At 40.9% G+C, this 13,109-nt stretch overlaps 1 protein-coding gene across 1 annotated transcript in view; it reads right to left on the minus strand.

Moving 5' to 3' along the window:
- The window catches only part of MNAT1 (MNAT1 component of CDK activating kinase), a 119,532-nt gene that overhangs the window by 78,875 nt on the left and 27,548 nt on the right, over positions 1-13,109 (minus strand). The window contains exons 2-3 of the mRNA XM_041459414.1: positions 5,292-5,444; positions 3,619-3,692 (exon numbers count right to left, since the gene is read on the minus strand). Of these exons, the coding sequence (XP_041315348.1) occupies positions 3,619-3,692; positions 5,292-5,444 (227 nt within the window). The remainder of the gene's footprint in view (positions 1-3,618; positions 3,693-5,291; positions 5,445-13,109) is intronic.

The following is a 13,109-nucleotide window of genomic DNA, read 5'->3' on the forward strand; positions in this document are numbered from 1 at the left end:
CTGGGATGTCCCAGACTACTGTGGCAAGTTCCCTTGGTGCTTTTGATGCCTGATCCCTGTACTTTTAAAAGGGGTAGAGGGAGAAAAGATGGAAAAGAATTTAACAGGTCCCTTCCAACCGACATTTCTGAGATTATAACAAAGTAATTATCAGAAACAAAAGAAAACCCACCGTTAAGCCAGAGAAGACTAGTTAGGTATCAATGATTATTTCTGTTTATCCTCAGGGGTCTTTTATTGAGTCAATAACTTTTCCAGAAGAACTGTAAACAGCAGTGAATGACTGAAATCACTCAGCCCCATCACTCTAAGAAAGACCATTTTGGCTGGAACAGTGTGATGATGTGAACTGAAACAGATCTTTGATAAAGCTGCCCAGTTTCCAGTTGGGTTATTGCCTCTGTCAGGACCAGCAACACCATCCTCGAGAACACACACACAGAGGGGGAAAAAACCAAACCACAAAACAATAAACAGCACAACCCACAAGAGATCACAGATAGCAAAACCCTTTCTATCCAAGGATCACTTGTCAGATAAGTGTTCTGAGAGGCAGGCAGTATTGCATAAGGTCCTGGAGGATCAGGGAGATACAGGAATACACGAACAGCAGCAGCCTCCTCTGAGCCGAATGCTTTTTCAAAAAGCAGCAATTACCCATAACAACCGTGCTGCGGTAATGCCTGGGGGCCTCACTCAGGTACCAGGAGAAGGTGCCAGGCACACGCTGGGAGGCGGGTCCTGCTCCAGGAGCTTTCACACAGGGCTTGGAAAAATGGCCAGAGATACTCTGGGATACAAGAAATACTTGGGGGAAGAAGAAAACTTTGTAGAAAGAGCAAGCGAAATTCACATTGTGGCCTCAGGATGCAACTTGTAGCAACACTCAAAGGTTTAACCAGGTCCCTCTCATCATACGGGCACAGTCCTGACTCAGATACATGTTGTCCACACCTTTCCCAAAGGCAGGTTTTAACCCTTTCACTTAATTTTTATTCCTACTGCTAAATGACAACAAACTGTGCTTACATTGCTCTCAAATTGTCCAACCGATTTTTCTTCTGGGGAAAACTCGCTTTAAAATGTGGTTTTTATTTAAAGCCTTGTTTAACACATTTTAGCCCAAAGCATTATTCAGTGGCTACACTCTAAACCACTTCAAAAACCTGGTTTTTATAATAGAAATCTTAAAAGGTGACTACTCCAATGTTTGTTTGACCTTCCCCCACACACACACACACTGCTGCTGCACCATCCAACTCTTCTGTTGCAATAGAAAAAGTCTGTAGGTATAAAACAGCTGATATGAAGGGGGAAAATGTATTTCAAGTGAGGTCAGCAATTGCTGTGTCTCATTCCATTGCTAGTTTTGGAGTTGACCTACCAGGAATATTTGGAAAACCTACCGGAACCAGGGTCACATGAAATACACCTATACAGTATATTTACATTTTGTCTGTGCTAAGCAACTACTTCATTTAAGCCCCTACAACAACTCAAAAAAAAAAAAAAAAAAAAAAAAAAACAAAAAAACCACCCCGGGGGGAAAAAAAAAGGGGGAATCTGCACTTTGACCCTCTCACAGAAAAACTGAAAGCTTGGGGCATGGGGAGAGGGGAAACCTTCCCAACCACCAGGAGCTACTGCAAGTCTGCTGAATGTTGGCTCCACAAGGCAAAGCTGCCCTGCACATCCTTTCTTTTCCATCTTGCAGCCCAGTTTTCCACATGAGCAAGCCAGCAGGGAATTCAGAGACACAAAAATGAAATAACTCCTCTCAGCAGTAAAGTGTGAAATTATACAGAGTCAATGACTTTTAACACACTGTTCAGTCACACCATTCACAACATGCACTGGAAAATGTCACATCAGACAACTGCCAGGTGGGGAATTCTGCCCAGGACCACAGCAAGGATGGGCTTGGGGACAAATGTGCAACGGGCTTTGTCACCAGGGAGAGCAAACAGGGCCTGAACTCTTGCCTAAAGTGGTGATGTTGAATCTAACCTGTCCTTTGGGATCTGTCTGGCGTTGGGATATCATAAATTAACTCACTGACAGTGAAAATTAAGAATCTTCTAACTGCACCCCTTCCTTCCTCTCATCACCCTGGCTGCCACATGAATGAACAAGGATGCAGTTGGACTTCCAATTCCCTTTATTTTAGGTGTTGCTCTCAGGTAACTAGCTCCAATTCCTAAAAACTCTATCAAGCTTCTTCACTATGCATTTGCAGGGCCAAAACAATTATTGGCCGAATCACTTTTTTTCATAAGGTTACCAAGGCCAGCCAGGTTGCTGCTGCTTCTAAAACCAAGTTCCCAGTACAGGATTTGGAACCATTTGCAATGTAACCACCTAATCCCAAGAGCTGTAAAATCTTAACATCCTGCACAAATTGATGAGGTTCAGACAATTTCAGGCAAAACTTCAACTCCCTTGTTACAGACGTTGAAAAGTCCTGCAACAGCAGTTAAGTGAGAAATTGTATTCAATGCTACAAGAAAAAAAGCATTTTTGCTTCCCGTGAGCACACAGATTCTTCCAGAATCCTCTGGCCATTCTTTCTACTCATTCCCTCCTTCCCCCATACCATTCCAAAAAATATACAAACAAAGCTACACCCACATCATCTCCTCCAGATATCTGGACCATGTGAGTGTGACTGGTGTTTCCCAGCCACACGATTTGGCTTCCCAGCCTCAGCGTCCTGATGCCAACAAAAACATGATACATTGCTCACAGCACTAAGTGTATTGGATACATTTCTACAAAACACCACAGTGCAAAAAGGAGCAAGGGCTCCTTTGAGAAAAACGAAGGAAAAGTATCATCTCCATGGTTTCCTTCAAATCACATTCATTGCCCCTCCTGCATGCTCTAAGTCACCTCTTCTTCCTCCAGGTCACAAGAAAGAAAAGCCTCAGAAGCTCATAAAAGCCAAGAACAAACCATTTAGGAGTTACTCCTTTGAACACATCCTTGTTTTTCTAAGCAAAACCCATCACTCCACCATAAATCACAAGTCACCCTAACTAAGAAGAAAATAAACTCTGTTGATAACATTGTCCCTTCCCCAAAGGGCAAAGTTCTGCTTCAGCTAATCCAAAGAGAAAGAAATCAACGTCTGTTCCTAAACCTTCTCCTTCTGCACAGCAACATAAAATGCTACCACAGTGGTATGTAAGGTCATCAGCTTCAAAGCAGCTTCAACTACTGTACTTGCAGAAGCAAAAATGATGAAAGACACCATATGGCTTCTGTCATGGTAGATAAAGCTAATGGAGGGATATAATGAAAATTTCAATTTCTCCTCTCTTTGTTTAATCTTTGCCAGTGCAGCATTGACAGTCCCCTGCAAGCTTTTCTTTTCCAGCTTGCTTCCTCTTTGGATTGTGTTTTTTTCTCTGGCAGATAAAATGTTTTACTTAACAATGTCCTACAGTTCAGCAAATATGATTATATCCAGAAAAAAAGTAATTAGATAAAAATCTGATATTGTGATAAATCATATTACAGAACCTGAACTTAGACATTCTCATAGGCAGCTGAGTCAGAAGATAAAAGCCCATGGTCTCATAAGCACAGCACATCAAAAATGCAAGCATTAAGACTTACCAATTTCTTCTATTTCTTCCAAGAAATCATTATATTCATCTAGAGTGGGAAAATCTTCCTCTCTTTTATTGTATCTTTGAGAGAAGAGAAAAAAAACACAGAAAGATGCAATTTCCATTCAACAAGGCTTTTGCTGCAAGCTGATTAAACACTGATCTAGTTTTATCTGTGTGCTTTGTGACTCCCAAACTGACCAGAATCTTTAACGGGAGACAGAAGTGCCTGCTCCAAAGGAAAGGAGGCAGCCTGGAAGAAATCTGTGCTATCTGTGCCTATTGTTTGCCAATTCCTTTTCCAGGGTTACAGGTAAACATGAGCACAGAGGCCAAGACACAGTAACTCCCAGCCAGCCTCTTAACAAAGGCAGAGACAACAGTAACACCCACAGAAAAAAAAGCTTTTCTAGAACAATCAGAAAAGAGAGTTTGGCTTTGTGCCAACAACAGAAAGCACATGTCAGCAGCAAACTGAAAATGCTACACAATTATCTCATTTCATATCAAGAGACCATTCCAGGACTCATATTCACCTCTTCAGAGCTGGAGAAAGTAAAAAGATGAAGGGACAACTGGCTTAGAACATGGACAGCTTTTGAAAGTCAAGACAGGCAGACTTTCTTCCCAAGAAAATATAAAGCTGAGACTCTGTCTGATCTGTGGAGCATGACACCCAGGAATATAAAAATCCCAAGAATTGAGGCCATATTCCAATTTGGGGACATTTTTTCTTCCTCCTAAAAACTAATCTGGCAAAACCAAGTGGGCCAAGTGTTCTCCAACGTTTTCTAAATAAACTTTATTCCATGTTTAGTTGACTTATTTCAGTTTGACTTCTGTTAACTTCAGTAGACTTTAAAATCCAACATCAAAATTATTACTGTTTTCCATGCTTGGTATTCAGAGGCACAGTTTCCCCAGCACAGCTTCTCAGCTTCTCAATTATATGATTCATTTACTATTGTACCAAGTTTTAGATAAAGGCTGGCAAGCTTATAATTTACCTGTAAGTTCACTTAGGCACACAGAGCTCTGTCTGGGTTGTTACATTTATCAGATTTTCTTCTACTAAAACACCAAAACTGGCTCCCATATTTTCCTTATAAAATGCTGCTTACTGGCCACAAGGAGCGAGATGCAATTTTAGACCTCATTTATCTCAATTTCAAGAGCTTTCAAATCTGCATGACAAACTGGTAACACCAGGCTTGTAAGGAACCATTTCCACTAACAATTGCTGTGTGAAGCAAAAAACAATGTGAACTCTTTTTTTCCCATTTTGATTTTGAAGGGAACTGGCCTTCAACTCTCAGAACAGGTCCCCAGGGAACAAAACAATCAAGGTCCTGTTTCTTGCTCTACTGCCATGTTCACCCCTCAATATCTAATCATCTCCATTTTGGAGCCAAGTCTTTGCCAAAGAAGGCCACATAGAAACACTCAACATTTTCTAATGCTAAGCAGGAATCCCTCAAGGCTAAATTGAGAATTCAGCTCTCAATTGTTGCACAAAATCAGATTCTCTGAAATCCCTCCATGATAAATGGAGTCAAGTTTTATGGTTTGACGCTTTAAAAAGGAGAAAAATCTCTTCTGTACTACTGAACAAGTCAATTTTTAAAGATTTTGATGCATGAAATACATCCACTTTCTGTTATTTTAAATGGTGACACTCACATTTTCAGCACTTTCTTCCGGATTTCCACTTCCTTGTCGACAGCAGGATCCTCAAAGAGCTGTACCCTGAAGTTGCTCTTCCTCAGGGGGGTGTCACACTCGTGGCAGTTCCCAGCCCCTCTCACAAACAGCAGCTCCACACAACTCTCACATCTGTGGGAGAAAGGAAGGGGTGCAAGGGACACAGATGTTAAACAGAACTGAAATACAGGAGTGTCCCCCTTTTTGCTGTTTCACAGCACATCTGCCCTGATTTCATCCTTTCTGCAGCACCCACCAGAGGCAGGAGGCCAGGGCTCTCCACCCTGCCCGAGCAGAACAGGCTCAGCAGCACTAACACATGGATTCTCCCTGCCCAAACATCTCCAGCCCTTTGCTGGGACCAAGCATCAATCCAAACAAAGTTATGGGGTCTGGATCGAGGGGAAGCTGTTATTGACACCAGCAAACCCATTTCACATGGACCAGACTGCACGATCCTTATTTACTCCAAACACCACCTCACTGCACAAAAAAACCCTGCTTATTTTCTTGAAGCTGCAGTGCAAGGAGAACTCAATCCAAGCATGGACACAAATCTTGCCTGCAGACTTCCAAGCATCTGCCAGTCCTATCACAGAGGAACTGCTACAACAAACTTGAGTTAAACTCCAGCCCAGCAAAGCTAAAAGAATGAAAACCATTTCAGTCAGCAACCAGCTTTATGCAGCTCTCCTGTGCCTTCTGGTAATACTTTTTAAATTGCATATAAAATAAACTTTACACAGAGGCTGCGCAGAAATAAACCAAAAATACCTTTCTGGTTTTATTTTTTTTTTTTACCTAATGAAGACTTCAGATTTTAACAAGATACTTGCTGACCAGTCAGTTGGCATTTAGTAAAGGAAGAACACGTAACAAGAAAGCTGATTTTAAGAAAAAAGTACTTGGGTGGTAATAATGTGCAAATTTCTAGCAGAGAACAACACCTGCTGCAGTCATTTCCTACTGCTGGGGAGGCAAAGGGGAGCCTATTTATAGCTTTGCTACACTGAAGCCAAAACAGTTGTACATTAAGGGCTAAGCCATGTTTTACCTTCACAAACCCAGCACAAAAGCTAAACAAGCTAAGAGAAACAACCCTGACATGGCTGAGAAAGACCTTAAACAAAACTTTCACACTGCTGACCTATCCCCAACTAAACTGGTTCCAGTCCTTACAGAGGCAGAGATGAGGAGAGCCAACCAGTTTTACCCAGCTTCTGTTTTCAAGATTAGAAATTGCAAAACAAACAATATTGTATCTCACAATTAAAAAAAAAAAAGGTAATTTTTTTTGTTGTTATTAACACATGGAGAACTACAGTTTCAGCCTGTATCTTGCACAGCAGCTGCCAATGTTAAAGAGCAAACCTTGAATTTACTTGCGCATTTTCCTGCTCCAGAATTCCTTTAGTTAGAAAACAAAGTATATTTATAAATACAAATTATCTGGTAGGGAACAATTAAACTTCATTAGCACACTAAGCCTGAAATTTAGAAGCTGCTAGGACATGAACTCAATAAAATAATGAGAAATTAATATAATGTACATAATTAAAGCAATTTATGTCCCCACTACAGGAGGGGCAAGAGCAAATGCAATAGAGCAGGCAAGGCAGGGAAAGGGATTTCTCCTTCCTCCCCCAACCTGTCTGTGCATGCAGGAGCCCAACATAAGGACAGCTTCACTGTCTCTATTCTGGCAGCTCCTGCTGTTTGTGTCTCTCTCAACACAGCAGCCAAAGCACAGAAACGTCCCTGCCTCCTTTTTCCTAAGTTATAGAATAGGGAGTAAAGCTACAGAACTCAGCAGGTGGATCCAAGTGCAGGTGTTTGTATTGTTTTTTTTATCACAGTATTGCCTAAGGACCAACAGAACAGGGGCTCCATGTGCAGGATATTATTCAGACAGTAGCACCTGAAACTACTTCACTCCCCCCTTCCCTAAATCAAAGACACTTCAAGTTTGCACAGGACTTGAATATGGAAAAAATCCCTCCTTGGAAAAGCACTTCATACAAGTGCTTCAATGCCTTCCCCAAGTGAAAGCACGGTTTCTAAGGCTGCAAAATAGCTTTCCATACATAAAAAGATGAGTCAACACCTCACTATGGGAATCCCACATCAGGTGATTGCGTTCTCACTCACTCATGCACATCCACCCTTATATTTATTTGGAGATAACTCCTTCTGAATTCAAAGGGGGCTGTATGGGACAAGTCAAGGGCAGAGCTGGACTCAGTCCATATCCTGCCTCCTCTCCCATCTCCGGACAGATTTAATACACACAGATCCCAAACTTCCTTCCAAACACATCTGTCATCCTTCCCCCACAAACAGCAGCCACTCTGCCACCAATGGCAATGTTGGGTCACACATTTCCATCTGATTCTTGAGGAAGGGAAAAAAGCCAATTGCCCAACTCTACCTCAAGGAATTCTTTTGGGTTTTGTGCAGACCACTAATGTCAGAGCATTGTCATCACAAAGGCATATTGTTATAAAGGTGGATTTAATGAATTTATTTCACATCTTGAAATAAAGACTTTGAAATGTGACTTAAGAAAAAATTACCTTGCATTGTAAAATTTAAAAACACATTATTTTTTTCACTTGGATTATTTAGCTAGCTAGTTATTAAATATATGTAGCAATTTCTGTGACTTCACCAAAGGTACCAAACTCATTCAATAGCACAGAGGGACACCCCAACACCACAGCTGGCATTAGAGAGCTCTTCATGGCACACAAACCACATCATTTCAGGAGATCCATTTCTTTCCAAGTCCAACTCTTCCCCACTGGCCTTACTGTAAGGACAGTTGACTGTGGAAGCAGGACACCATTCTGTACTTCTTTCACTGGCCAACACATTACATGTGGCTTTCTCCAAACGAGCAAAGCACCAAAGCACCTTCTTAACTCACCTTCAAATCAGGGTCAAAACAGATGGCCCTGTGTTTTCTTAAATTAGGAGCCTTAAATAGGCAATTTTGCATTTGCATGTGTATTATGTATGCAGATATGCCACATATATAAACTAATGATGACAAATGTTTGTATTTTAAAAAATCACATCCATACATTTGTTCAATTCTGAGTTTTTCTGAAGACAACAGCTTCACATGAGAGCTAAACAAACGGTGTGATGTTGCTGCTTCTCCTCTTCACACCAAGGCCGCACAGCCTCTGCAATCTGTGTTCTACTTCACACACTCATTAAAACATTTCCTTTTGGATTTGAGTTTGTATCTTGAGAACATGTGATCAGGATGAAGATATGAATAGAAAACGCCCAAGGACTTACACATGGACATATAACAGGGACAACTATCAGCAATGCCAACCAGGAACAATAAAGTCTCCTGTCTTTGACACCAATAAATATTAGAATGCTTATTTTCATTTCATGGACACTGGTTTTATCTGTTGTTCTTCTCTTTAATCCCCATGAAATATTAAACAAAAGGCCCACTCTCTGAGCACTCTAGAACACCACATTTTTGGGGAAGCAAACAATAAAGCATCTACATGGTTTGGCACCATCAATGCACAAACAGCACTAAATGTGTTCAAGGACTTCAGGATCACTAAAAATGCTTTTGGTACATTGCAGAAAACAAGCAGAGGTTCCTCCCCAGAAAGCTGTTAAGATATTTATCAACTAAATTACACTGTCTGGGAACTGAGTGTTTGTTTTGGACAGAGTGTCTTCAAAGGGTACAGGATTTGTGCCCAGTCCTGCATTCCTCACACATGCACACATTCACCTCATGCAGTGATGATGGCAGACAAGGAATCAGCCCTCTGGGACACTGAAGGATGAAAACGGCTCACAATGTTATTAGCATAGCTTGATGGTGCTGCTCACTTTTTTAGCTTGGCTGGCAAGGGAGCAAACAAAACAGATTAAAGGAACCGCTATTTTCACAAGCAGGAACACAAGATATTCTCTCAAAATGTTAGATTCTGCTGAGCATTACAAAAATTTGCAGAACTTTAGATATGCACCAATTAATCATTTTAGTAAAAAAAAAAACCTTTATGGCTTTTGCTGTTGACTAGGAGTATTACAGAATGAGTTACTACTCTTCTTTACAAAGCCTGTTTTTAGTAGATAGACTCATTAAACAGTATCAAATACTTAGAATTTCTAAGCCCCTCTTTCTTCAGCTTTTATAACCAAGGTGTTTCTGTTATTTAAAGTAACAAAGCAATGATCCTCTCTATTAGGAAAGAAACGTTTTTGATTTTAAAAAAATAATATAGTCTTCAATACACAGCCAAGACTTGAACCACAAACAGGAGGAGTGGAAAGAATCAACAAAAATTATGTGTTTTCACTTGTTCCTCAATTTCGATGTCAGAAGGAAATTTACTTATAGAAGTGGAATTACTTGATTTATGGGAAGGGAATATTAAAAAACAGAAAACACACACATGAGAAAGCTTACAGAATGACATCTAGTTTTTTAAATCAAAGATGCTTCTAGAAACATTCCTGGGCTTCTTGCTTAGCTTGGGTTAGACAATTTGATATTCTCAAGCAGAGATTCTTGAACTGAGACAAGAACAGCCCAGTCTGGGGAGAGCAGCTGTCAAACCTGTTTATTTCACAACCTTCAGTATATTTAACAAGTCACAGTGGTTTCTGCTACGTAGCCAAGAGCTCATCAATGACTTGCAGCTGGCCACTGCAGCTTTATTTACTGGGCTGATGGACCCACAGACACAGGTTCTTCTGGGAGTCTGCAGCAACCATGACCTCTGTGATCCAAAAGAGTCAAAAGAACCCAGCTAAAGCCATTTTTTCCCATGTTACAGGACAGGGAGCAAAAGCAGAGGAAAGAGAAGTTTGACTCCAGTGACATCAAGCACTTCTGAGAGCCTCAGAACAAAGGAGCTTAAGAGATCAGTAGGAAGTTAGGGATAAAAATCAGTCTTTTCCCTTTCACACCTCACTTCAGGAATCCATAAATCCTTATTCAAGTACTTGCAGTAGCTGCTGCCTATGTTTTCTGGGCCATCTCTTCCCTGATTGCCAAATACAAGAGGGAGTTGGAAGAAGGAAGAACCCTGTCCAGATTGTGTTAAGCTCTATCAGTGGGGATTGTGCTGTCCTTGCCTTGTGAGGAGACAACTTCAGAAGGCTCTCAAAACCTTATTTGGCCAAAAAACCCACATAATGGGTCTTGTCTTCAACTAGTAAATAAACAGGTCTCACAGGCAGCCCATGTGCCATGCAGAGCCTACAGCTCATCATGGCAATAGGACACAGCTTTCAGGCAGAACCACAACTCTAGCAGATTCACATGGGTAGCTCAATTCAGATGAGAATTTTGGGGTTTTAAACACTGCTGATAAGCTGCCTGCAGTCATCTGCAGCTCCCTTCTCTTCAGCCCTGTCACACAAAATCTCGGAGATTGCTTTCCTAACATTTCATTTTTTTCAAAAGTATCAGGACTCCAGAGAGCTGATCTGAACTCCCTCCTTCAAGCAACACAGCAAAAGCAAAAAGAGACTCTGGTGCTCTGCCTATATCTGTGTTATGTCAATTCTCAGCATCATCTGCCAAGCTTCTGAGAACACAATCCTCCTTCTAGACTGTTTATATCTTTTGGGAAAAGGATGCACGCACACCACTTCTGTTTCATTTTTGTTTTGTCAGACAAGTTCTGCTCCGTATTGCAGAAAAGAGGAGGTTAAATGAGCCCAGACATCTCAAAAATTTAGGAGACATCCAGGCACAGTTAACTCTATTTTCCAAACTCCCATGTACATACTCTGCTATACAGACCAGTTCCTCTCAGCTGCACCAGAAATAAAGCAGACCAGGTAGTGGCTGAACAACAGCCTTGACTGACTGGTATTTCAAAAGGAAAAAAAAAAGACATACTGAGTCAATTAATAATAAACATTTCCACCACCCATTGTGTTTCAACATCTCTACTACAAAACCATTTCAAGGGGCTTGGACCTGACAAGAGAATTTGCAGCAAGCTAAACCTTAAATCACTTTTATCCAGTACAGATGAGCCTTTCTTTTTTCCCTAGGGGGAAAAAAAAAATTAGAGAAGCTTTTATGTTATTAACTTTAGATAGTACAGAAAAAATATTTCTATGGGGATTTAAATAAAAGTGGTTCTTTCTGACATAGTGCTGCCTAGTCAATTAAGGACACAATCACAAAAACGTGTCTTACAGCACCATTCTGCCAGTTTGGTCAAACAACAGGCCAGTACTTGACAGGCCAATTCTTGACACTTCAAGAGCAGCTGTGTGGCATTGAGAAATAAGTGCTTTCACAATGACTAGGCACACCAAAACCGATGCAGAATTTACTCAGTGTACCAGAACAACTACTCCAAATCCATTATGGTCTACTGGGCAAACACATGCACTAAAATAATAATTCAACTGTGTCAATAACCTTTGCTATTATGCTTTATTCTCCTTCAGTGAGAATTTTGCAAGTTTTCAGAGTTCTCAGCAAATATCAAATTAAATAGTTTATCAGGATCAACAGCCCACATCACACCTGAACTTAAGTCACAATTACGAAATCTCCCAAGTCTGTCCAAATTGCCAAAACTGCACTCTTTTAGACACAATCCAGCTCAACGTCTCTCACCAGACAAACATACTTGTCATTAACAAGTGTGAGATCTCACACCAGACTCTACATGAGATACGTTGCTCCCTTCTCCCTCCATACCCATTTCCTACCTCATGAGGAAGCCCTGCACCATGGTGTGGCTGAGCTGCCCCCAGAGCTGACAGACCTTACTGTACCAAGTGCTCTGAGCATTCACTTACTCCATCACACCAAACACCTACATGAGCCAGAAATCACATGGAAGAAAACTAAAACACAGACAACAAAAAATAAACACTTGAGGGTCCCAAAATAGTCACAACAAATCTTTTACTTGAAATCTTTTACTGAAACAAGACTTCTACCTTCTGTCCTGTATTTTCAACACATTTAACAGTGCAACAGCAGCATGTGGGAACAAGACAAGGAAATGTGGCTTTACGGTAAAAGGGGAAAAACATTAAAAGGTATTTGTGGCATGATGGGATATCCTGACCACATTACTGAGGTCTTGTCACGAGACACTCCCATATTTCATGTCTAATCTCAGAGTAAGAAGATAAAATTGATAAGACACATCTGTCAGAGAGCCAGGCATATGACCAAGGTCTTCCAAAATACAACAGCGGTTTGGGGGTCTCAATGGGAAACATGCAAGGCTTTGAAAGTCTCTCAAAAATCAAAATCTTGACCCATCTTTCACAAAGATACTGTTGAGTGATCTACAAATGTTGGCTCATCTCTCCTAGGGTATTGAGAGGAACCAAGCCAAATTCCTGCCAAGAGCAGAGACTTGTTTGATTAGAAGCATGAAAAGTACACAATCCAGTTTCCTCAAGCTATTCAAATACAGAGACAGTGTGGGTGGATGTACACACAATTAAAAACAACTGAAAAAACAGCCTGATGGAGCAATAATCATCACCCATGTCCTGGATAGCTCTGAAACCCCTATCAGTGCTCAAAACACAGTGTAACAAAGTGATGTCCTCCCTACCACGAAACACGCTTGGTTTGAAGTGACTGAAAGAACAAGTTGCCATGACCAAGTGGGAGCTCCTGCATAAATCTTGGTTTATGATACAATAAAATCAAGTGTTCCTTTTTATTTAATTACAAATGAATGGCTAAACTCAAAGGTTAAGACACCATCTGCCATTCTGATAAGCAGCAGAAGTCCCAACAACCCTGAGTTTATATAT

The sequence above is a fragment of the Pyrgilauda ruficollis genome, unplaced genomic scaffold (assembly GCF_017590135.1).
Source record: "Pyrgilauda ruficollis isolate IOZ18807 unplaced genomic scaffold, ASM1759013v1 scaffold135, whole genome shotgun sequence".
NCBI classification, from domain to species: Eukaryota; Metazoa; Chordata; class Aves; order Passeriformes; family Passeridae; genus Pyrgilauda; species Pyrgilauda ruficollis.